The following is a 24146-nucleotide window of genomic DNA, read 5'->3' as shown; positions in this document are numbered from 1 at the left end:
GCGCTGCAGACGGCCCCCCTGGAAGCCAAGGCTCTCCACTACGGGCTGAGTCTGGGCCAGGAACAAGACAGCACAGAAAGGCTGGTGAGAACAGCACCCCTGGGCCCAGGCAGGCCCTCTGTGACTGCCATGTCCCACTCCCAGCTGATACCCAGTTCCCCTGGGTATCAGCGGTGGGCTTGATGTCAGGGATGTTGTTTTCTGCTTTCATGGGCTCCTCCATTTGTCTTAACCCCATCCTTTAGCTCCAGAAGTAGGAACGTGATCCAGACCAAGCCAGTGAATTGCCTGAGAGATGGTCATATGATCCAGCCAGGGCCAATCAGAGTAAATCCCAGCTCAGTTAAAACCCCAGGGGGGGCCGGGGCAGTGGCTCACGCCTGTAATCCCAGCACTTTGGGAGGCCGAGGCGGGTGAATCACCTGAGGTCAGGAGTTCAAGACCAGCCTGGCCAACATGGCGAAACCCCGTCTCTACTAAAAATACAAAAATTAGGCGGGTGTGGTGGTGGCCGCCTGTAATCCCAGCTACTCAGGAGGCTGAGACAGGAGAATCACTTGAACCTGGGAGGCAGAGGTTGCAGTGAGCTAAGATTGCGCTTTTGCACTCCAGCTCAGGTAACAAGAATGAGACTCCATCTCAAAAAAACAAAACAACAACAACAAAAACAAAAACAAAAAAAACCCAGAGGGTTTGTAACCTAGAGCCTCTGGCATCCACCTTACTGCCAAGAAGAAGTAAATGCCTGGGAATGAAGCCACCACAGAAGAAAGCAGAGTCAAGGCATGGAGTGAGACACTGAGCCCCTGGATCCAGCTGTGCCTGAAGCTCACCCACTGTGGACTTTGCATCTCATGAGCTAAGAGCCAATGCATCCCATCTTCTTACCCTGCCCACCCATCTGCCACTCTGGTGTGGCCCCTGTCAGAGGTCTCACCTGAAACACTACCACCTTCCCATTGTCAGTCTGCAAGTAGTATGTCCAGGTGGAGGAGACAAATCCCTGGGCTGAGTTGACGAGGTCATTGCAGAGGGTGGAAAACAAGTCCAACAGGGAGAGGGCCCCACTTGGAGCCTCCAGGACCTTTCTCTGGTGAAAAAAGGTCCAAGACACAAAGATGGCACCAAAATAGGGTATTAATCAATGAATGGGAGGGGGCAGAGTGCAGTGGCTCACGCCTGTAATCCCAACACTTTGGAAGGCTGAGGCAGGCAGATCACTTGAGGCCAGAAGTTCGAGACCAGTCTGGACAACATCGTGAAACCCTGTCTCTACTAAAAATACAAAAATTAGCCAGGCATGATAGCGCACGCCTGGAATCTCAGCTACTCCAGAGGCTGAGGCAGGAGATTTGCTTGAACCCAGGAGGCAGAGGTTGCAGTGAGCCAAGATCACACCACTGAACTCTAGCCTGGGTGAAAGAGTGAGACTCCATCTCAAATAAATAAATGAATAAATAAACTAATAGTAGGGGAGCTAGGAGAATTCACTGGGATTGGATGTGGCTAAGTGATTTGGGCCAATAGGGCTTCTTATAGTGAACACAGATCTCAGAGTGGCAGTTGGCTTCCTGTGTACCCTTAGGGAAGTGGATTGTGCTCTCTGAGCCCTAAAATGGGTATCATTCTCTTCCCTCATGGAGTAGCCATGAAATTTCAACTAGAGGATGCCTGCCAAGTGCCTGGCACGGCACAGGCACTTAATGCGTAGTAGTCCCTATTACTAAAAATATCATCATCCTCATTATTCTTATTTTGACAGCGTCAAGACGGAGCTCTGATGGCCGGGCATGGTGGCTCACGCCTGTAATCCCAGCACTTTGGGAGGCCGACATGGGAAGATCACTTGAGGTCAGGAGTTCAAGATCAGCCTGGCCAACATGATGAAACCCTGTTTCTCCTAAAAATACAAAAATTAGCCAATTGTAGTGGTGGGTGCCTGTAATCTCAGCTACAAAGGAGGCTGAGGCAGGAGAACCACTTGAACCCAGGAGGCAGAGGCTGCAGTGAGCCAAGATTGCACCACTGCACTCCAGGCTGGGCAACAGAGCAAGACTTCATCTCAAAAAAAAATAAATAAATAAATAAATAAGAGGGAGCTCTGAATTGGAAGGGCTGACAGTGCAGTGAGTTTTCTGAACAGCAGTGAAAGCTGGGAAGGGGTGGAGGAAAATGGGGGAAGTGGGGAAAGGGCTTTCTGGGGAGTCCCAGCCCCTAGGTCTCTGGCTATGCTACATGACTTTCTGTGCCTCAGTTTCTCCTGATGCAGCATTGCTTGGACTACAATAGATGAGCCATTATTATTTCTCCCATAAGGCAGTGTGTGCGTGCTTGCGAGGCAAGCCTGCTCTACCCTGAGCCGAAGTTCTGAGCCCCTCTAGGTGACAGTGACCACCAGCTCATCACAGGGGAAGGGCTTAGACCAGCACCTGGCAGCTCTGGGGTCGCCTAAGATGAGTGAGATGAGGAGTGGCCACAGCTCTGGTGGCTTCAAATCTCACCCCTTGCACAGCCCTGTGTATGACCTGGGAGGTTGCCCCCTGGGCACTAAATGGGGGTGACATTGTCCCTTGTGCCTCCAAGTGACACAAAAACATTTGGGACAGGTTGAAGTCAGGCCCGGACCATGACAGATGTTTGATAAATGATGGCTGTTTTCTGCCACTTATTCCTCAAAACGTAGTGGGGCATGGGGGGCATTGTTGCATGTCACAGAGATGACAACTAAGGCTGGAGATATGACGGGGCTGGACGGAGGTTGCCCTGCAGGCCTGGTATAGAACACAGAGTCTGGCAGAGCCTCTGCACGCAAATGAAGATTTCCTGTGGGGTGAAGCAGGTGGGGGTATCGGGAAAAGGGACCCCAGGCCACAGTGGAAGGCCCACCTTCTGCTCCGGCTCAGGCTCCGCGGGCTGGCTCCAGCAGCCGTGGCTACAGGCCTGCTGCTCTGCCTCCTTCACATAGGCTTCCACGCAGGCTGTGGGAGGTGGGAGGGGGTGACTGGGGACCGCCCTTCCCAGGCCACCTCTCCCCACCCTGGCCCACCCTGCCGGCGGGCCCTCACCTGCTTCACACTCAGTTTGGGTGGCATTGGGCTTGGAGCTCCTGGCCACAAATCGGCAGATGGAGAAGAGGCGGCAGCCACGCTCGCAAGCGCTGATCAGAACGGCTCTGTCATAGGGAGACTCCGAGGCGCCCTCCAGCCCCGCCTGGGGGAGGGGAGGACAGGGAGCTCAGGCCATGGGGAGGGGCAGGAGGAGGGTGGGGGGACCGGAGCATTCAGGAGAGGCAGGGAAAGGCTTTCCCGATCCCCACCAAATCTAGCCAGATGGAGATGAAGTTGGGAGAGGCTACAAATATTAGTGGGGGCTCTTAGCGCTGAGGAGGGAGATGGGGAGGGAGCTCGAGAAGAGAAATGGACAGTGAAGGTGGAGGGAAATGAGCCTTCCCCCCACTACGCTCTAGGGAGGAGGGGAGAGATGGAGAAGGATTCTCAGAGCTGGAGGAGGAGGGGGAGGCTCGGAGGAGGGGGTTTTGGTCACACTCAGATCAGGCTTGAATCCTGGGGAGTGGTGGTATGAGTAGGGGCTGGTAGCTCTGAGTGGGGAGGGAACACGATGTGGAGGAGGAGGAATGAGGTGGGGGGACCATCAGGCCTGAGGGAGCTGGGGGTTGGGTGCTAGAGGGTCCTTACGCAGCAGAGTGCCGAAGGAGCCTGGGAGGTGGTATCAGCCCCTTATCGCAAGGACCTGCATCCCCAAGCACTCCCCCATCAGAGGGAACCCCAGCCCGTTCCCTACTGGAGATATCTCCCCATTCCCGACCCCCACCTCCCCAGGGACACCCCCACCAAAGTCTCCTGCTGTCATCCAAGAGAAGCCCATCCCAACGCCTCCCCCTTCGGAGAGATCCCGCGTCCCCCGCTGGCACCTGGCACCGCACGCGCCTCACCTGCGAGGGCCGCGGGCCGAGGTCGCGGTCGCGGCACCGCAGCTGGCAGTTCTGCGTGTCCCCGAGCTGGGGGGCGAAGGGATCGCGGGCGGGCGGCGCGGAGGCGGCGGGCGGCGATGCCAACAGCAGCAGCAGCGGCAGCAGCGGCGGCGGTGGCATCAGCGCCACCGCAGCCATGGCCGGGCGGAACGCAGGGGACGCGGGGGACTCCGGCTCAGGCCAGGCACGGAGGATGCAGCGGCTGCGGCGGGGACCGGGGCGCTGACGTCACCCGAGCGAGGCAGCCTGGGAAAGGGGGGTGGGAGATGCGGAGAGCGGGCGGGGAAGCTGCACTGCCGCACCCGCGGGGTGCGGGTCGGGCGGGGCAGGTGCATCGCGGCCCCCACCATCTATCCCATCGCGGGGGTCCCAGGACACCTCCCTGGTGCCCACGGGCGGGGGATCTCTGCTGGCGCTTGGGGCCAAAAGGAAATATATAGGGGGATGGGATGGAGGGGGCTATTCGCCAGGAGTGTCGAGGGGAGCGGAGAGCCTGGCGGAGGAGGCGACGTGTGAGCCGACCACGCGGGAAAGAGGAGAAAGGGGTGTCCAGGCTACAAGGGTCAGCGAGGATCCTGAGGCGAAGAGCTTGTTGCAGGAGGAGGGAGGGCGATGGGGCTGGAGTCCAACCAGGGAACGGAGAGGGAGGAAGGTGAGAGCCGCAGGACCCGGCAGCTGAGGCCTGGCATATTCTCCTTTGACACCCAGGTTAGAAAGGAGACAATTTGTGCGCAGTTTGCCTCCTCTGGGAAGCCCTCTGAGCCCCTCCCTTGCTCCTTCAGCCTCGCCTCCCTCTGGCCCAGCCCTGATCCACTGACCTAGGGGATCTGGCCCTGTCTCTCCAAGGCTGGAGACCCCTGGGCTGGGGCTTAGTGGGTGTGGACACAGAGGTAGGCTCAGGAGCAAGGGGAGGGGGTGATGCTAAAATGTCTAATTCGCATGGGAAAACGGAGCAAATAGCGACACTTCTGACTTCCATAACCATCAAACCCCAGGGCGATGGACTGTAGCCCCAGGAGCCGAATCTCGGTTAGGGGGTCCCCCCAGCTTCCTCTCCGCCAGGCACGGGAGTGGGGACGCCCCTCTAAACCCTGATCCTCTGCAAAGATGCCCCCGCTTTCGCTGGCACGGCTGGCGCAGGTGCCTGCAGAGCCGCGCAGCAGCCCGCAGGTCCCCCACCTACGCTCCGCCCCCGCAGATGGGGCGGCAGCCTCGCAGGGTCGGCGGGTCAGAGGGCGGCTCAGGTTCCGGCCCGGGAGGAGGGTGTCCCAGGTGGGGGCCTGGCGCACCCCCTCCTCCGGCCTGCGGCCGCGCTTTCATCTCAGCGGCCCCCAGCCGGCCCCCACGTGGCTTAACCAGGCGCGGCTGTGCCTGGCGGACCCCGAACATCTGGATCCCGGTGCGGCCCCTCCCCCGCCCCGCCCCGCCCCTCCCCTCCCCTCCCCTCCCATGCTGCCGCTGCGACCCGGCGGCTAGGGCCTCCAGCCCGCAGTTTGCGCCAGAATCCAGCAGGAGAATTCCGCTTCTAACCCACCCGCGCGCCAGGCCCGCACCTTGGGAAACAGCCCTGTGCGTTATGACCAATACTGTCCCCCATTTCACAGGTGGGAAACTTAGGCTCCGGGACGCGTTGGCAAAGTCAGAATTCAAGCCCACACATGTTAATTCCAGAGGCCCGCGCGCGCCTAACCCCTCCACAATTACTGTCCTTCATTCATTCCAGCAAAACACTTTTTCTTGCAACAACCGTATAAGATAAGGTACCCGTAGCGTTGCCCTTTTATATGGGTGAGGAAACTGACGCTCAGACTGCAAAGTGGTTCTGTCCAGGTGACAGGGAGAGAAGCAAAGAAAAGCTGGCAGAGCCCTGTCAATGATGGGAGGGGACCTTCAGGCATTGCTTAAAGCGCATCAGGGAGGAGGGACACCCCGCGCCCTTTTGCAGAAGGAGAAACTGAGGCTAGAGGAGTGGGTCTATCACCCAGGTCGCCTGAGGGGAGAAGGGAAAGAGGTTGATTGCCGCCCACCCAGCCCCCTTTCCGCTGCACTAGGCCGCTGGGGGGTGAGCGGAAAGAGGACTTGACCCCGGCCCCCAAGGTGAGCCCCCGCGCCCCTCCTGCTGTTCCCGGGGGAGCCGGTCCAGGTGAGGGGCGGGAGGGCCGGCGGGCGGCCAGGGTCGGGTTTCAGGAAATCCGCCGACATTCCTTCGGGGCTTAAGAGGGAAAGTTGACTCGGCGCCGCCCTCGCCCCCCCCCCACTTCCTACCCCCCGGGGCGGCCTGGCCGGGGGCGGCAGGCGGGGGGCGCTGAGGCCGGCCTGGGCGTGAATCAGCGGCAGGCCAGGCGTCCGGGAAGCCACAGCAGCCGAGGTCAAGGCGGGCAGCGGACAAGCACCCTTTGTCCCTTGCCGCCCTCACCACGACCCTGCTGACCCCCACCTCCAAGCAGGGTACAGGCTAGGGAGGAGGCAGAGCACCATGGCGCCGGTGGTGGTTGCTGAGAGTTGGGGGAGGAAGGAGGGATGTGGCTGCCCCCCTAAAGCAGCTGGTGCCTCCTGGGACCCAGACTTCAGAGGCTTCTCAGGGTACAGATGGGCAGGGAAACTGGCCTCCCTGGGGCAGGCCTGCAACTTCCCAGGCAGGTCCCCTAGGCAGGTCTGCAACTCCCCAGGTCCCGCCTCCAGTGCGTGAAGTCCAGGGTGCATTAAACTGAGGATCCGGCATCGCTTCTCTCCAGGCTCAGCCTCCAGGGCAGAAATTATAAAGCCTAGGTACACACAGGCCCCACTTTCCTGTGCCACAGACCCTGAACCAGGTGTCCAGACCCTCACTGCCCCTTAATTCCTGAAAGCACCTGCCTGGAACACCAGGTAGCGAATCCCATACTGGGGGGCCCTGAGCACGGGGCTTTCAGAATGGGAGAGGCAGCTCTCAGCCTTCCTCACTCCCAGTGGTTGCGGGTCCCCACAGGACCCTGAAGGTGCCATTTCCACTGCCCCCTCCCTGGTGCACCCTCAGTGCCCTGGAATCACGAGGGAGCTGGGGATGGAGGGGCCCCCCAACCTAATACCTCTCATCTAGAGGTGACCTTGGAGTGGAGGGTGCAGGACTAAGGAGGGGTCCCTCCCCCAGCCCAAGGGGAGGCCCTCCCTCCTTCTGCCCCTTATACATTCCCAGCCAACTTCAAGGACTTGGGTCAATATTTGCCAGAAGTTCCGTTGACGCTAGCTCCCTTTGTCCTCAAGGAGATGATGGAACTGGGGAGGAAGGGGTTAAACTTCTGGGAGCCCTAAGGTCCAGGAAGGATGCACTCTGGGGTCAACTCCCTTTCCCTGAAGTCAAAGGTGTGGGGTAAAGGTCACCCAAGGGCAAAGGTCACTATCCAGGGTGGGGCTGGGCAGGATTGGAAAATGGTCCTTCCCTTTCTGTTGGTAACAAGAAAGGGATGTCTACTGGCTAGGGTCACACGGCAAGACCAAGAGTGTGAGCCAGGCTAGGACCCCAGGCAGCATGACTTGCTGGGACTGAGTTTTCTTGCTACTTGGAGGGAGCAAGAGTTCTCCATCCTTTATTTTTACAAATATTTAGTGAGTGCTTCGCTTTCAGCCCTCACTGGGCCCACCACTGGGGTCCAAAGGGGCTGAGGCTGCCCACAGTCTAAAGAAAATCAGTTGCACAAGAAATGAAATGGTTGGAAGAGTTGTGTTTCAAAAACAATAAAACAAAGTGAAGGAGAGCGATAGTGCTGGGGCAAGGGTGGAGGGCCTCTCTGAGGAGGTGCCACTGGACCTGTGACCCGATGGAAGAGAAAGGCTAACTGGGGAAGATGTGGGGAACAGCATTCCAGCAGAGGGAACAGCCAATACGCAGAGGCCCTTCGATAGTAACAAGCCTGGTATGTTTGGGGAAACGGGGCTCCAGTGGCTGGAGCGGAATTAGGGAGAGCAGAGGGAAGAAGAGGAGGGGAGAGGATGGCGAGAGGGTGGCAGGGCAAAGATCTGCTTTTTCTTCTTTTAAAAGCTCCCTCTGCCTGGTGTGCCAAGAAAGGCAGAAGGGTTATCAGGGAGGCCCTGGAGGAGGCCGGGAAGCATCCCTGAGGGAGACTGTGGGGCCTGGATCTGAATGGGGTGGGGAGAAGGGGTCAGCGTCTCAGAATGGAGATGTGTTTTGGAATCAGAGCCAACAGGATTTGCTGATGAATTGGACATAAGGGATGAGCGAAGGAGAGAGTTGTCACGTGCGCTTCCAGGTCTCTGGCCTGAGCACCTGGATGGATGGGGGAGCCCTTTCCCCAAACCAAAATGACTGGAAGAGAAGCAGAAATGGAGGAGGGAAAAAAATCAAGGTTTTGCTCCAGAAGCCTGAAGTCCTCCCAGGAGGGGGTGAGGCGTCTCTACCCACATAGAGAGCATCTGCAAACAGGAGCCATGGGGGAGTAGTGGTGAGTATCCTAAAAACTCAATTCCAGCCAAGAACTGCCACCTCCACTTAACCCTCTGGGTCCCCTGGCAGGTGGGACTATGGCTCCATGTTTCAGAGGGGACAAGCAGACCTGGGGGTCACCTCTGCCCCAGATATCCTCCAGTGCTGTGCTAAGGGCTTGGACTGTAGAGACTTCTGCTGCCCTGAGTCTTCCCACAGAAGCTCCTAAGCTGGGTGGCGCCCACTGTGCAGAGGAAGAAACTGAGGCACAAAAGGCCTGGTTTCCCGAAATAAATGGCAGCGTCTCTCTTTGTCTGTCTTCTCCATCCAGAGTTCAGATGGAGCAGGGGCGCCCTGGGCCCCTATAGGCTCCCATCCCCCAATCTTGTTTTTTGATAGTCTGGAGTCTGAACTGGAGATTTAAGTAGGAGAGGGTGGGGCTTCAGTCTTGGGCAGACAAATGGGGGCTCCTGAGCCCCCCTCAGACACTTTTACCCCCTTGGCTGGTTGGGGACCGGGAGAGAGAATCCAGGCCTCTAAGGGACTCCTGGAAAAGGGGACTTGGAGCCGTTCCCTTCCCTGGGCGCTGCAGCTGGGGGCGGGGCTGCGACCCAAAGTGGGTAATTGCACCCCCCAACTCTCATTTCAGGCACCCCCATCCGCAGCAGCCTTGGAGGCCAGGAACCCTTTATTCCTGGGCGCCCGCATCGGGTGGGGACCGGGAGGAGGGAGATGAGACGCCCGGACCGGGAGGGGTCCCGAAACTCCAGCAATGGCCAAAAATAATAACACGGAGAAGGCTCTTTGCGCAAAAGAAGGAAGACAAACTATGCGTCGCTCCGGGCAGCCGGCGTTACCTGGAGTCGGCGGGCGGTGGCCGCCGGAGCGATTACTCACCGCGTGGCGCACCCCACCCGCGGGCCGCTGAGTGGATTTTTCCGTCGCGGGGTGTAAATAGGGGAGAGCTTCTTACCTCTCTCCTCCTGGGAATCCCTCTTACTGCGGTGCGGGACCTAGTTCCCGCGCAGGCCTGGGTCCCCGCTCCCACAGGGGACTACATCTCCCCGTCTGCCCACGCAAGAGCTCCCTCCCGAGACCCCCGGGGCGCCCAGAGCAACCTCAAACCCATCCCGCGCGCGAAAGGGACAGCGCAGCCAGGGCGAAGGCGAGGGACTCCGTGCCTTCCTGCTTTTTCTCCTTTCTTCCAGCAAAGCCTGGGGCCGAGGCTACTCGCGGACAATCGAAAAGAGGCTGGATGAGGTGGGAGGGCTGGGACCCGCGCGCCGAGGGCGTGGAGCTGGGGGTGACTTTTAGGCCCCCGGGGAGGCTGAGGGGCTGGAGACAGGGGTAGGCGGGACTCAGGGACCGCTCGGTCGGGGGGGCGGGGCCAGAGCTGGGGTGGGGGCCGAGACAGAAGATTGGGCCGTGGAGGGGGGAATGGAGGAGCGGGGCAGGGTTGGGGACCAAAGGGGCCACTGAAGAGGCACTGGGCTGAGAGGAGGGTGCAGGGAAGTGGGCAGGGTTATGGAAACGGGATTGGGGGTGCCGGGTCCCAGACTGGGGGTGGGAAGCCTGAAGCTGGCAGGGTTGGAGAGGGAGGTCCTGGGCCGGTAGGGGTTGAGTTAGGGGGCTTTGGGCCGCGGGATAGGGCGCGCGCGGTTCTCGGTGGGGCGGAGGCCGAACGGGCGGGGCGCGCGGTGCCCGCGGGCGGGCGGGCGGCGGGGAGGCCGGTGCGGGGCCCGCCGCCCCCCCGGGGCCGGGCCGGGCCGGGGGCGGGGCCGGGCGGGGCCAGCGGCGCATTAGCGCCTTGTCAATTCGGCTGCTCAGACTTGCTCCGGCCTCCGCGTCCGCGCCCAGCGACGTGCGGGCGGCCTGGCCCGCGCCCTCCCGCGCCCGGCCTGCGTCCCGCGCCCTGCGCCACCGCCGCCGAGCCGCCGCCAGCCGCGCGCCCCCGGCAGCGCCGGCCCCATGCCCGCCGGCCGCCGGGGCCCCGCCGCCCAATCCGCGCGGCGGCCGCCGCCGTTGCTGCCCCTGCTGCTGCTCTGCGTCCTCGGGGCGCCGCAAGCCGGATCAGGAGCCCGTGAGTACCCGGCGCCCCACTCCTTCCCCCCTGCCAGAGCAGAGGGCGGGCGCCCCGGGGGCAGCCGCGGGGGGAGGGGGCGCGGGCGCCACCTGGACGGCTGGGGAACAAAGGAAGGCGCCCCCGGCGCAGCCCTCGGGGCGCCCTCACCTGCGGGGCACACGGCTCCGCAGTCCACTGTCCAGAGAGTCCTGCTTCCGCGCCCGAGGCCCTGTTACCTGGGCAGCTGGGCCGAGGGCGCCAGGCCAGGCCCCCGGGGGCTGGGGGGATCGCGGCCTCAGACCCTCTGCACGCCAGGACGTGGCGGGCGCACGCGTCTGCTTGGGTGGACTCTGAGCCCCTGGAACTGCAGGGCACCGCTCCCAGGCGGGGGCGCACGCGGTTGACGCGCTGGGTGCGGGCCCCCAGCGGGCCCCCCCAGGCGGAGGGATGAGCCCCACGGGGAGGGCGGGGCTGCAGGGGGGCCGCTCTGGCCTCCTGGCGCGCAGCCCGGGGTCCCCGGGGACTTGTCTCTCCACGGGCCGGCGCCACCGCCCTCCCCCTGCGGGACCCGGCGCACGGGGGTCCGCGGAGTCCCCGCCACCGGCGGCGCTTAGAGCCGTTTTCAGCCAGGCTGCGTCGAGCGGAGAGCCTCCAGCGAGAGGAATCTTTGTGAGCGAGTGGGTGAGAGGGAGAGGGAGCGGGAGCCAGTGAGTCAGGGCACCAGCGGGCCCAAACTTTGAGGGGGCCCACTGGGAACCCGCTGCCCTACGGGCCAAGACCCCCGCTCTGGAGAGACTTCTGGCCTCAGGCACTCTGGGGCCCCCCATCCAAGGAACACCCCCGCAAGGATACGTCTCCGTATCCAGACCCGCTCTGGGACACACCCAGAGACACACAAAGAATCACACTGGCTTGTGGCCCGTCACCCTCGCCCTCAAACTCGCGCACACTGCATCCCAGATGCACATTCGCACACCATCGCGGACGCACACACATTCCATCCCCGACACACACATTCACGGTCACACACATCCCACAGGGGAGGTGACCCAGGGGCACAGAGGGAGGCACCACTCGCCCCAGACGTTCAGTCACTCCACGCACCCTATCCAAGGCGCACGGGCCACCCTGGGGGTCGCCGGGCACACACTGCTCCCAGGCTCACCCACCCTGTGCTGGGCTGTTTGCGGGCTGCCTGTAGGGCTCCTCCTGGAAGGGGCAGGGTCCGGGCATCCTCTAGGGGCACTTGCTGAAAGCCTGGCTCTCCCCTGGCTTTCAGGTGAGGGGCTACCTCGGGCCCTCCCAGGGCCCCTGACGGCTCTGCCAGGCGGTGGGCAGCGCCTGTGAGTGCCACTGTGAGCGCCAAGCTTTGTTTTCAGCCAGTAGAGCAGCAGGCGAAGGTGTAGGGGGTGGGGGGGCATTGTAAGTGTGTTTTTTCCTTTAAGGGGGGAAGAAATTAAATAAAAGATTCTCACACCTCGGCAATATGTTTCTACTTACGGTGTGTCTTAGCACCTGACCAGCAGGCGGGTGGGTCGTAAAGTGTCTGCAGGTACCAGCGGGACTGGAGATGGGGACCCCCGTGGGGACCCTGGGATGGAGGCCACCCTTCCGCCCTGCTTGCAGAGAATCTCACACTTTTCCCTTTTAAAACACATGGTGTTCCTTTTTAATAACGGCAGTGGCTCCAGATTGGGAAAAGAGGAGAGAAAAAACTTTTAAAGGCCCCAGCTCTGCGGGAAAGGAGGGGAGGCAGGGAGTGAAAAGGGGGCTGTTCAAAAGCCCAACCTAGGGATCTGCTTTGGGGAGCCCTCTAGGAGGCCCTCCAAACCAAGCCAAGCCCCCACCAACTCCGGCTCAGTGGGCTGTTCCCAGCTGCTCCCCCGCCTGGCCTGGAGTGCGTGCATCCCAGTCCCCAGCGCCTTAGCCCATTGTTTGTGGAGGCCTGGAGGGAGTGCCTACTCAGCCGGGACCCCAGAGCTGGGAGGAGCTGTCATCTTTGTAGTTCCTGGGGGCTTCAGGCTTCTGAGCCCTCTGGACATTGGATTGCAATCACATCTCATTGATCTCCCCAGCAAGTAGAACGTATTTCTCTTCCCATTTTACGGAGGAGAAAATTGAGAACTGGAGAGAGGGGAAGTCAATTGCCCAGGTTCTCCCACTGGGGTTGCGCCCATATCCCGGGAGGAGAAAGTGTCCTTCTGACCTTACCGGCTGGGGCTAAGGGGGTGGGAGATTGGCCTGTCCAGGCCCGCCTGGCCTTGCCTTCCCCCCACAACCCGTCGCCGCCCGGTGTCCCCCGCCCAGCCCCGGGAGGGCAGCTGCAGCTGCTGGCAAGTGAGCCACGCCAGCCCAGGCCAGGCGGGTGTGGCAGAGGGGCAGCGCCCCCCAGCCAGGACCCCCCAGAGAGCCCCTTCCTGCCCAGGCCATGATGGCGGGTGGGGGGGGCAGGAGGGGCGAGACCCACTCTAGAAGGGCTGAGAGGGGCCTGGGGTCTGGGCAGGCCTGGCCGTGCCTCCCACTCTGTTGGGGGGGCCCAGGCAGGAAGCGGTGGGTGGGCCGGGGCAGAGACGCTGGCACGCCCGAGTTCATGCAGAAGGAATTCCGAATTAGCGGGCGGCTGGCTGCCTGGGACCTCCAGGGCGGCCCCCTGGCCCCCAGCCCCCCGCCCCCCTCGGCCGCCCCCGCCTCCTCGGCTCTGGCCCGCTCAGCCGGCTCCTTCGCACGGACGCGGAGACCTCCGGCGAGCCCTGGGCCAAGCCCCAATCGCAACTGCGATTCCAGGCTCCAGCGAGACAGAGCTCTCAGCCAAGTTTGCCCCGGAAAATCATCAGGGCCGGCCTAAGAACCGTGTCCACCCCACCTCGCCCATCTGGGGCAGTGAGGGCAAGTGCAGGGCAGCGCTGGCATTCAGGGGGCCTCCCTGGGGGACGGGATCACTCTGTCCTTGGCTGCCATCTCTGCGAAGCTGGGCTGCCCCTGCCTCCTGCAGTCCCTTCTTCCAGCCGCCTGGGGAGTCCTTTTAATGCAAATCTCACCTCATCCCTCCCTCCCTGGCTGAGAACCCTGGAATCCCTCCTCCCCGCAGGTCAGGGTTTCTGACCTCTCAAACCTCATTTCCTACCGCTTCTGCCCCAGGACCTTGGCACTTGCAGCTCCCACTGCCTGGACATGCTCTGTTAGATAATGTCACAGCTACTTCTCTTACTTTATTCAGGTCTCTGCTGAAAGGTCACCTCCCCAGACAGGCCTCCCGAGCTTCTGCTGCTGCTCTGTCTTCCTCCGGCCCCTGCTTTACCTTCTCCCCTAGTTATTGTCTTAGATATTTATTTATTCCTTCTTCCTGCTGCTTCCTTGGATTTGATGCCCACAAGGGCAGGACTTTTGTGTGTCTTGGGCATCACCCCAGTGCCCACAGATCCTGACACACTATAGGTACCCTGTGAATGAATAGATGAACGCGTGAACGAACAAAGGAGTGGATGAGTCTTTACAACCACTCTGTGTGGAACGAGAAGCCCCTTTCCAGAGGCTCAAAGAAGTAAAACACTGAGGCCGGGCGCGGTGGCTCATGCCTGTCATCCCAGCACTTTGGGAGGCCAAGGCGGGTGGATCACTGGAGGTCAAGAGTTCAAGACCAGCCTGGCCAACATGGCGAAACTCCGTCTCTCCTAAAAATACAAAAATTAGCTGGGTCCGTGGAGGTTATGGTGAGCCGAAATTGTGCCACTGCACTCCAGCCTGGGTGACAGAGTGAGACTCTGTCTCAAAAAAAAAAAAAAAGTAAAACACTGAGTCAGGCTGGGGGCATTCGAGTCCGGGTCAACTTGGTTTAAAGATCTCATGGGAAAATATTGTCTCCAACAGTATTTTCACTCCTCTCAAACAACCTCATGAGGTTTGTTTTGTTGGTTTTTATAAATTTAAATTTAAATTTTTTGTTTGTTTTTTGAGACAGGGTCTCACTGTCACCCAGGCTGGAGTTCAGTGGTGCAGTCATGGCTCACTGCAGCCTCAACTTTGCTGGAGGGCTCCAGCGATCCTCCTGCCTCAACCTCCCAAGTAGCTAAGACCACAGGCATGGGCCACCACCCCCTCCCCACCTGGCTAATTTTTGTATTTTTGGTAGAGACAGGGTTTCACCATGTTGCCCAGGCTGTCTCAAACTCTTGACCTCACGTGATCCTCCCACCTCAGCCTCTCAAAGTGCTGGGATTACAGGCGCAAGCCACCACACCCAGCCAACCCCATGACATTGATGCCATGATGCCCAGTTCCCAGATGGGGAAACTGAGACTCAGAGAGGCATCGGGAGGTTGGCCTGTGCACCCCCTCCTCCTTCTCTGGGCCTTGGTTTCCCTATAGACAAAATAGGTTCTTCTTAGGTTCTGGTCTCCAGAAGGGGAACTCCTGGGCTGCCCTGATGGCCAGCAGGAGAGGAGGCATCAACCACCCATGGGCGTCCCCAAGGTTCCTGTGTCTAGTACCCAACTCACACACAACCTGGTTCAGGAAGTTGTTCCTTTCCCCTCTGACTTTCACAATAGCCCACGAGACAAAGAGCTTTCTCGTTCCCACTTTGCAGATGAGGAAAACTGAGTGGAGGGAAACAGTGATGATGTCAAGTCCCTTTGGATGGGAGTTGGGGATGTGCAGTTTGCCAGGGCTGCCTTTAGTTCCAGAGGTAGGCAGTGTGGAGCAGAACTTTGGAGACCAGAAAATCTGGGCCTAACTAGTATGGCCTTCCCTCATTCCAGGAAGGAAACTCCATCTTTCAGAGCCGGAGTTTTTTCATCTTTAACATAAGCAGGATTGGCCAAGAAAATGTAGGTAAAGTCTTAGCCCAGTATTCAGAACACAACAAGTGCTCAATAAATGGTGCTGTTAGGCCGGGCGCAATGACTCACGTCTGTCATCCCAGCACTTTGGGAGGCTGAGGCGGGTGGATCACTTGAGGTCAGGAGTTCGAGACCAGCCTGGCCAACATGGCGATACTTCGACTCTACTAAAAATACAGGCTGAAAAAAAAAAATACAGGCTGGGCGCGGTGGTTCACCCCTGTAATCCCAGCACTTTGGGAGGCTAAGGCAGGTGGATCACAAGGTCGGGAGTTCGAAACCAGCCCGACCAGCACGGTGAAACCACATCTCTACTAAAAATACAAAAATTAGCCGGGCACGGTGGTGTGTGCCTGTAATCCCAGCTACTTGGGAGGCTGAGGCAGGAGAATCGCTTGAAACTGGGAGGTGGAGGTTGCAGTGAGCCAAGATAGTGCCATTGCACTCCAGCCTGGGCGACAGAGGGAGACTGTGTCTCAAATAATAATAATAATAATAATAATAATAAATGGTGCTCTTGGCCAGGTGTGGTGGCTCATGCCTGTAATCCCAGCACTTTGGGAGGCCGAGGTGGGCGGATCACCTGAGGTCAGAAGTTCGAGACCAGCCTGACCAACATGGAGAAACCCCATCTCTGCTAAAAATACAAAATTAGCCAGGTGTGGTGACACATGCCTGTAATCCCAGCTACTTGGGAGGCTGAGGCAGGAGAATCACTTGAACCTGGGAGGTGGAGGTTGCGGTGAGCCGAGATCGCGCCACTGCACTCCAGCCTGGGCAACAAGAGCAAAACTCCATCTCAAAAAAAAAAAAAAAAAAAAAATGGTGCTCTTAATGATTCAAGTAAGGGTCAGGGCTTTCATTTTAAGCAGTGCCCTTCCCCCACAGAAACACCTACTATGTGTGAGGCTCTGGGAGTACCACAGGAAGAACGCACAATCTTTTGTTTCTAGTTGCCAAAAAAGAAAAACAAAATGAGAATGAAAAATAAAGAATGCTAGGCACTGAAGCTCATGCCTGTGATCCCAGGACTTTGGGAGGCCAAGGTGGGAGGATCGCTTGAGGCCAGGAGTTCAAGACTGGCCTGAGCAAACTAGCAAGACCTCATCTCTAAAAAAAATATTTAAAAATCAGCCAGGTGTGGTGGTGCACACCTGTAGTCCCAGCTACTTGGGAGCTGAGATGAGGGAGGATTGCTTGAACCCAGGAGATCGAGGCTGCAGTGAGCTATGATCACACCACTGCACTCCAGCCTGGCCGACAGAGCGAGACCCTGTTGCTAAAAAAATAAAAAGCAGGCCGGGCGCGGTGGCTCACGCTTGTAATCCCAGCACTTTGGGAGGCCGAGGCGGGCGGATCACGAGGTCAGGAGATCGACACCACGGTGAAACCCTGTCTCTACTAAAAATACAAAAAATTAGCCAGGCGTGGTGGCGGGCGCCTGCAGTCCCAGCTACTCGGAGAGGCTGAGGCAGGAGAATGGCGTGAACCCGGGAGGCGGAGCTTGCAGTGAGCCAAGATTGCGCCACTGCACTCCAGCCTGGGCGACAGAGCGAGACTCTGTCTCAAAAATAAATAAATAAATAAATAAATAAATAAATAAATAAAAAGCAAAGCGTGCCTGGGCGTGTTGGCTCACTCCTGTAATCCCAGCACTTCGAGAGGCCGAGGGAGGTGGATCACGAGGTCAGGAGTTCAAGACCAGCCTGGCCAATATGTTGAAACCCCGTCTCTGCTAAGAATACAAAAGTTAGTCAGGCATGGTGGTGCACACCTGTAGTCCCAGCTACTCGGGAGGCTGAGGCAGAAGAATTGCTTGAACCCAGGAGGCGGAGGTTGCAGTGAGCCAAGATTGTGCCACTGCACTCTAGCCTGGGTGACAGAGCGGGACTCCGTCTCAAAAAAAAAAAAGAAAAGCATAGTGTTTGTCATAACAATGTGCTAAGCAAGAGTCACTTGGATCTGAATGAGCCTGTATGCCCGAGTTGTGTGACCCCTCAGAGAACCTTAAGCATGTCAGTGATGAAGAGTTTTGGAAGGATCCAGTGTTGGAGTCAGACAGACCTGGACAACTCCAGGTCTGTCAGTTTGGCCACCAGTGTTGCCCTGGGCATTTAACCCAACTGATCTTCACCTTCCCTATCTGTAAAATGGGGGACAATCATTAGCAGCGTCTTCTCAGGACCACCATGAACCCTGGAGGTCCTGGCATGGTTGGGGGCTTGGAGGGTCCCCGCCCTTGCCTGACACGTGCTCCTTTTTGACCCCAGACACAGCTGTGATCAGCCCCCAGGATCCCACGCTTCTCATTGGCTCCTCCTTGCTGGCCACCTGCTCAGTGCACGGAGACCCACCAGGAGCCACCGCCGAGGGCCTCTACTGGACCCTCAACGGGCGCCGCCTGCCCCCTGAGCTCTCCCGTGTGCTCAACGCCTCCACCTTGGCACTGGCCCTGGCCAACCTCAACGGGTCCAGGCAGCAGTCAGGGGACAACCTCGTGTGCCACGCCCGTGACGGCAGCATCCTGGCTGGCTCCTGCCTCTATGTTGGCCGTAAGTCGGCACCCAGGACACCCTAGGGGTAGCTCTTGGGAGCGGCATCTCCCTCTGGAGTGAGGCATGAATCGTGGGTCTTCTGGCCTAGGGATGAGCTGTGGGCACACTGCCATGGCTATGCAGGTCTTTGAGGTGGGAATGAGAACCTGGAGACCTGGTCGGGCAAGGTGGCTCATGCCTGTAAGCCCAGCACTTTGGGAGGCCGAGGTGGGTGGATCACTTGAAGCCAGGAGTTCGAGGCCAGCCTGGCCAACATGGCGAAACCCCATCTCTACTAAAAATACAAAAATTAGCCAGGCGTGCTGACAGGCACCTGTAATCCCAGCTACTTGGGAGGCTGAGACAGGAGAATCGCTTGAACCTGGGAGGCGGAGGTTGCAGTGACCTGAGATGCCACCATTGCCCTCCAGCCTGGGGGACAGAGCGAGACTTTGCCTCGAAAAAAGAAAAAGAACTTGGAGATCGAGTCACTAGCCTCTCAAGAGCCCTTGCAGGTGTCACATCAACTGTGCTGGCATTTCTCAGCACAGGGCTGAAACTGTCCTATCTGCCCTCCTTCCACTCCAAGGTGGGGGCCTGGTGGGTGGGCAGCAACCGCTCGGCCCCAGCTCAGCTAGTCCAGAGCCTCAGCCTGCTTCCTGCACCCTCCCCCTCTCCCAGTGCCCCCAGAGAAACCCGTCAACATCAGCTGCTGGTCCAAGAACATGAAGGACTTGACCTGCCGCTGGACGCCAGGGGCCCACGGGGAGACCTTCCTTCACACCAACTACTCCCTCAAGTACAAGCTTAGGTTGGTGGTGGCCTGAGGGCGATGTGTGTGTCCCAGGCTGGCTGCGTGACCTTGACCAACGCGGACCCTCTCTGAGCCCCCATGTGCTGTCTGCACCCTGAGGCTGCCATGGTGAGGTCTGGGGGCCAGAAGGAACCCTCATGCGTCCTATCGCCCTCCCATCCCCACAGGTGGTATGGGCAGGACAACACATGTGAGGAGTACCACACAGTGGGGCCCCACTCCTGCCACATCCCCAAGGACCTGGCTCTCTTTACGCCCTATGAGATCTGGGTGGAGGCCACCAACCGCCTGGGCTCTGCCCGCTCCGATGTGCTCACGCTGGATATCCTGGATGTGGGTGAGCCCCCAGTGTCCACTAGGCCCCTCCCTCGGCACCAGCCCCGCCCACCGAGCATCCCGAGGGGTCCCCTGCACCTTCTCATTTTTCCTAGGGTCCCCCCTGCCCCTCCCCAGCCTGGCAACTCCCGGGTTGTCCCTGCTGGTCGGAGGGAAGGTAGGTAAGTAGCTGAGCATCCGCTCATCAGTCCGCAGCCCCCAGAAACAGCCAGGATACCCCCACTCCACGGAGAACACCTGGCCTGGCCACCTCCCCCTCGGCAGCCCAGGTGTGCAGGAGGGGGCCCTGGGGAGAGGGGAGGGGGCGCCCAGGTCGGGAGGCGCCCCAGGAAGCCGAGGCCTGGAGCTGGGGGGTGCAGGGCGGGAGGCAGGAAATGGATGATCTGTGAGCAGAATTGAGCCTAATCTAATTAGGGTGTTTCTCAGCCCCAAGCAGGCCTGTGCCTTAACCCTTTAGGCCCCTCACCAAGGCCTCAGGGGGAGAGGCCAGCTCACCCTGCTGCCCTCAGGGGCCCCCAGAAGGATCCTCAGACCCCCCCAACACACACATACGCCTAGGTTGTAGCCCCCATCCGTGCCCCCGCAGCCTGCCTCACTCTTCCCCACATCCTAAAGCTACAGTGGGAAAGTTCTAAGCCTCAGTTGCTTCTCTACACCCAGCAAAATGTCACATCAAAGATTTCAGTAAGAGTGGAAGGGAGGTGTGAGTGGGGAGGGGGTGGCAGGGGATTACCAGAAGGCTGACGGCCTGACAGGCCCTGGCCTCCTAAGCATGATAATAATAATATCATCAACCCCGCAATGTCTGCCTTCCCATAGTCAGTTGAAGATAGGATTATGTTTCTCCCGTCACAGATAATAATGGTGATAACAGCTAACATTAATTAGGTGCTGAGTGTTTCTCCAACATGATATATCGTGTAATCCACCAGTCCTGGGGGTGGGGGCAGAGGGAGGAGGAAAACAGAGGCAGGTGCCATCTAGGCCAAGTGCCCTGGGCCACACTGCTAGAGGGAGTTAAACCCAGACAGCCCCAGGCTGAGAGGGGCCCTCCTCCGCCCCGCAGTGACCACGGACCCCCCGCCCGACGTGCACGTGAGCCGCGTCGGGGGCCTGGAGGACCAGCTGAGCGTGCGCTGGGTGTCGCCACCCGCCCTGAAGGATTTCCTCTTTCAAGCCAAATACCAGATCCGCTACCGAGTGGAGGATAGTGTGGACTGGAAGGTGACCCGCCCCTTCCCTGACTCCGCCCCTGTTCCTTCCAGGTCCCGCCCCCGCTCCTGCTTGGCCCCGCCCTCTACTCTGACCTTATCCTCACTGTACAGGTGGTGGACGATGTGAGCAACCAGACCTCCTGCCGCCTGGCCGGCCTGAAACCCGGCACCGTGTACTTCGTGCAAGTGCGCTGCAACCCCTTTGGCATCTATGGTTCCAAGAAAGCTGGGATCTGGAGTGAGTGGAGCCACCCCACAGCCGCCTCCACTCCCCGCAGTGGTGAGCACCCCCCTAGGGCTGGGTGATCCAGCGGCCAGTCCCAAACCAGCTAGAGCCTCTGTTTCCTTGTTTTCTTTTCTTTTTTTTTTTTCTTTTGAGACACAGCCTCATTCTGTCGCGTAGTGGCGTGATCTGCACTCACTGCAACCTCTGCCTCCTGGTTTCAAGCGATTCTCCGCTTGAAACCTCAGCCTCCCAAGTAGCTGGGACTACAGGCACGCGCCAACATGCACAGCTAATTTTTGTATTTTTTAGTAGAGACAGGATTTCACCATGTTGGCCAGGCTGGTCTCGAACTCCTGACCTCGGGTGATCTGCCCATTTCGGCCTCCCAAAGTGCTGGGATTACAGGTGTGAAACACCGCGCCCAGCCTGTTTCCCGACTGTTTCCAAGAGAGTAGAAGTCTCAAACCGGTGGCCCCCCCAGAGCTGAATGTGGCCCTTGGATCTATTTTCTTTGGCCTGTTGTTTGGAAAACAAAAAAAAAGTTTGACCAACTAGTAGAAATTTTAAACCCAGGAAGTTTTTACACAAATATCCTAGATTCCCTAGAAAAATAAATTCTCTAGAAAATGTAACAGCATGGCCCACAGCCCCCACCAGCAGTGGTCTCCCCTTCTCAGGACCCTCACTCTCCATTTGCCCATCCCCATCTGGCCTGTTTTGCCCACTCAGACTCCCTCCTAAGAGGGCCAGTGAGTTTGAGACCCCTGCTTCTAAGGCCAATGGGCTGCCAACTCCCACTTTTTTTTTTTTTTGAGACAGAGTCTCGCTCTGTTGCCCAGGCTGGAGTGCAGTGGCGCAATCTCGGCTCACTGCAAGCTCTGCCTCCCAGGTTCACACCATTCTCCTGCCTCAGCCTCTCTGAGTAGCTGGGACTACAGGCGCCCACCACCACGCCCGGCTAATTTTTTGTATTTTTAGTAGAGACAGGGTTTCACCGTGGTCTCGATCTCCTGACCTCGTGATCCACCCGCCTCAGCCTCCCAAAGTGCTGGGATTACAAGCGTGAGCCACCGCGCCCGGCCTGCCAACTCCCACTTTGATGTGCCTCAGTTTCTCCTTCTGATCAAGGCAGAGGGATGGGAATGATTAGGTGCCTAGGTCTGCTTCCTCTTGCTGTCTGGGATTTCTCTGGGTCCACAGGCCTCTAGTCTCTCTTTTGTGAAATGAAACGAAAGCTGTTACTTGGAATGTCTGGCCTCCGTTTCCCCATCTGGAAGGTGGGGTTGAGAATCCCACTTGCCTTGGGCTGTTATAAGGGTTGGATGACATAATTTGTGGCAAGTGCCCACATGGTGGGTGCCACCTAAGTGCTTGCAGGCAGTTGGCATGGAAGTACTTACTGTCCTGTCCCCCCAGGGTTTCACTGCAAGGGAGGCCGCTTTTTCTCAGGCTCTAGGAGGTCATACAGGTCTAAACTTAGTTCGCCGGGAAGTCCAAGCTCACTCTGGCTCGTGAGATGATAGGGAAACTGAGGCCCAGAGAGGGTTCCAGAGCTAGGGAGGGGTAGAGTCAGGCTCCAGCCAGCTCCCCAGCCCCTATCCCGGGCCCCTCCAGGTTCAGGGGTGGGCGGGAGCAAGCGCAGCCGGGAGGGGCCTGAGCCTTGGCCCCTGCTCGTGCCCGGCACCTGCGATTCTTGCACAGGAGCCAGCAGGCCGCTGCGTCCGCAGGGGAGGCTGCGGAGGCCGGGGAAGGCCAGCAGGGGCCGCGGGGGCCGGGGCCGTGCCAGGGCCTGTCAGCGGGTCCCCGGCTTTATTTACGACGTGAGGCCGATGTCCTTATCCGCCGGCCTGCTGGGGGTTGGCTGCAGCCGGCAGCTGGACCGACAGGCAGGCCTTCCACCTGGCCCTCCCGGCCCACTCCCTGTCCCATGGGCCCATGCTGGGGACTGTCCCATGGGGTCATCTTGCACTCGGTCTCCCTTCATCTGTCACTCTTCCTCTGTGTCTCTGTCTCGATCTCTTTGTCCCTATGTCCCCAGGGTTTCTGTCCTACCCTGATCAGGCCCTTTCCTCCTGGGCTGACCCCCTTGGCTTTCACCCACCCTGCGTCTCCATCTCTCCATCCCTGGCCCCGGCTCTCTCATCCGTGCGTCTTTCTCCCTTTCTCTTTTTCAGCCCCCTGCTCTGTCTGTCTGTCTCTGTGTCTCATCCCCCCGGCTCTGGCCTCTTTCATTCTCCCCTCCCCCCACTCCACTCGCACCTGGCTCAGGCCACAGGAATCGGGTTCCTGGAGGAGATGTGGAGGAGGAGCCCCTTCCTTCCCCCTCCCCCCCACCTCCCCAGGGGCGCAGCCGGGCCACGGGCGCAGCTGGGCTGCTGTGCAGGGCCGCGGGGAGGATTCGGTCCCTGAGAAACGGGGAGGGAGGTTCCCCGAGGGGAGCATGGTCCCGCCGCGCTGGGGTCTTCCCTCTCCTGCCCGCGCGCACCCCCTGCCGGGCGCGCCCTGACACTGCCGCTCCGCCCACCACCAGAGCGCCCGGGCCCGGGCGGCGGGGCGTGCGAGCCGCGGGGCGGAGAGCCGAGCTCGGGGCCCGTGCGGCGCGAGCTCAAGCAGTTCCTGGGCTGGCTCAAGAAGCACGCGTATTGCTCCAACCTCAGCTTCCGCCTCTACGACCAGTGGCGAGCCTGGATGCAGAAGTCGCACAAGACCCGCAACCAGGTAGGAAGGCGGGACCGCGGGCGTGGGGGTGGGGACAGGGAGCTGGGGGGCCCAGGAAACAAGGGAGGAGGAAGACAGCAGGGTGTGGACGCAGGTCTGCAGCCCCCACGACACCTCTGCCTTCCTTCCAAGCACAGGACGAGGGGATCCTGCCCTCGGGCAGACGGGGCACGGCGAGAGGTAAGGTGGACCTAGTGGGCGGGAGGGAGAAAGGGAAGGGCCCCTTCCGGTGGCTGCAGGTCTTGTTCACACCCCCACGCCTCCCAGCCCCAGCCTTAGAGTCTCTGAGATGGAATCCGTCCTCTTCCTTTGTTATTCATCAGCATTTGCTTAGCACTTACTGTATAACTGGCATTGTCTCTTTTAGCCTAAGAACATTCAATGCCCTGAAAATGTACGGAATCTCCTCCGAAATGAATGAACATACTCACCCTTGTTAGCACGCATGGGCGCCTACTGCATACTGGCCCCGCGCCAAGTGCTTTACCTGCAGCTCAGATAGCCTCGTCAAGGCCCAGAGAGGGGCAGGACCCTGCCCAAAGTCACACAGCCAGAAGCGGTGGGGACAGGACCCGAATGAGGGCTCCTTCAGTGGCTCTGTGGTGCGGCCCTCTCTCGGGCTCCCTGCTTAGGTTGGCTTCCCCTCTGCCTGCAGGTCCTGCCAGATAAGCTCTAGGGGCTCAGGCCACCCTCCCTGCCACGTGGAGACGCAGAGGCCGAACCCAAACTGGGGCCACCTCTGTACCCTCACTTCAGGGTACCTGAGCCACCCTCAGCAGGAGCTGGGGTGGCCACTGAGCTCCGACGGCCATAACAGCTCTGACTCCCACGTGAGGCCACCTTTGGGTGCACCCCAGTGGGTGTGTGTGTGTGTGTGAGGGTTGGTTGAGTTGCCTAGAACCCCTGCCAGGGCTGGGGGTGAGGAGTCATTACTCCCCACTACCTGGGGCCCCTCCAAAAGAGTCCTTTTAAATAAATGAGCTATTTAGGTGC

At 59.5% G+C, this 24146-nt stretch overlaps 3 protein-coding genes and 1 long non-coding RNA gene across 6 annotated transcripts in view; 2 read left to right on the top strand and 2 right to left on the bottom strand.

Annotated features, from left to right (window-relative positions):
• Positions 1-2879, top strand: part of LOC129459601 (uncharacterized) — a 17564-nt gene extending 14685 nt beyond the window's left edge. Inside the window, exon 3 of the long non-coding RNA XR_008650011.2 lies at positions 1763-2879. This is a non-coding gene — a long non-coding RNA (uncharacterized lncRNA). The remainder of the gene's footprint in view (positions 1-1762) is intronic.
• Positions 1-4219, bottom strand: part of TMEM59L (transmembrane protein 59 like) — an 8159-nt gene extending 3940 nt beyond the window's left edge. The window contains exons 1-5 of the mRNA XM_055236490.2: positions 3953-4219; positions 3066-3210; positions 2887-2978; positions 938-1090; positions 1-51 (exon numbers count right to left, since the gene is read on the bottom strand). The exon at positions 1-51 is cut by the window's left edge and continues 52 nt beyond it. Of these exons, the coding sequence (XP_055092465.1) occupies positions 1-51; positions 938-1090; positions 2887-2978; positions 3066-3210; positions 3953-4129 (618 nt within the window). The 5' untranslated portion in view covers positions 4130-4219. The remainder of the gene's footprint in view (positions 52-937; positions 1091-2886; positions 2979-3065; positions 3211-3952) is intronic.
• On the bottom strand, positions 4133-11410 carry LOC129459595 (basic proline-rich protein-like). Its single transcript, XM_055236505.1, has 2 exons — positions 10710-11410; positions 4133-4237 (listed from the first exon to the last, which is right to left on the bottom strand). Exons 1-2 carry the CDS (start codon positions 11298-11300, stop codon positions 4220-4222), a joined length of 609 nt encoding a protein of 202 aa, XP_055092480.1. The 5' UTR covers positions 11301-11410; the 3' UTR covers positions 4133-4219.
• CRLF1 (cytokine receptor like factor 1) lies at positions 10209-24146 on the top strand. Of its 3 annotated transcripts, none has more exons than XM_055236468.2 (9): positions 10213-10491; positions 17582-17863; positions 18527-18656; positions 18827-18996; positions 20062-20219; positions 20321-20489; positions 22966-23153; positions 23291-23333; positions 23809-24146. In XM_055236468.2, the coding sequence occupies exons 1-9, from the start codon at positions 10380-10382 to the stop codon at positions 23820-23822; spliced, it is 1266 nt and encodes a 421-aa protein (XP_055092443.1). In that variant the 5' UTR covers positions 10213-10379; the 3' UTR covers positions 23823-24146. The 3 variants fall into 3 exon arrangements, with proteins under 3 accessions (XP_063472458.1, XP_055092443.1, XP_055092442.1); XM_055236467.2 differs by having other exon boundaries at positions 23286-23333; XM_063616388.1 differs by lacking the exons at positions 22966-23153; positions 23291-23333; positions 23809-24146 and adding an exon at positions 22610-22953 and having other exon boundaries at positions 10209-10491.

Source organism: Symphalangus syndactylus, chromosome 13 (genome assembly GCF_028878055.3).
Source record: "Symphalangus syndactylus isolate Jambi chromosome 13, NHGRI_mSymSyn1-v2.1_pri, whole genome shotgun sequence".
NCBI lineage: Eukaryota > Metazoa > Chordata > Mammalia > Primates > Hylobatidae > Symphalangus > Symphalangus syndactylus.
This window is presented reverse-complemented; position numbering and strand designations above follow the sequence as displayed.

Coding starts and splice junctions, on each gene's coding strand:
- LOC129459595 (XM_055236505.1), bottom strand. CDS start 11,300: ATGGGGGGCCCCAGAGTGCCTGAGGCCAGAAGTCTCTCCAGAGCGGGG.
- CRLF1 (XM_063616388.1), top strand. CDS start 10,380: ATGCCCGCCGGCCGCCGGGGCCCCGCCGCCCAATCCGCGCGGCGGCCG. Junction 10,492..17,581: donor GCAAGCCGGATCAGGAGCCC/GTGAGTACCCGG, acceptor TTTTGACCCCAG/ACACAGCTGTGATCAGCCCC. Junction 20,490..22,609: donor CGCCTCCACTCCCCGCAGTG/GTGAGCACCCCC, acceptor TCTCTTTTTCAG/CCCCCTGCTCTGTCTGTCTG.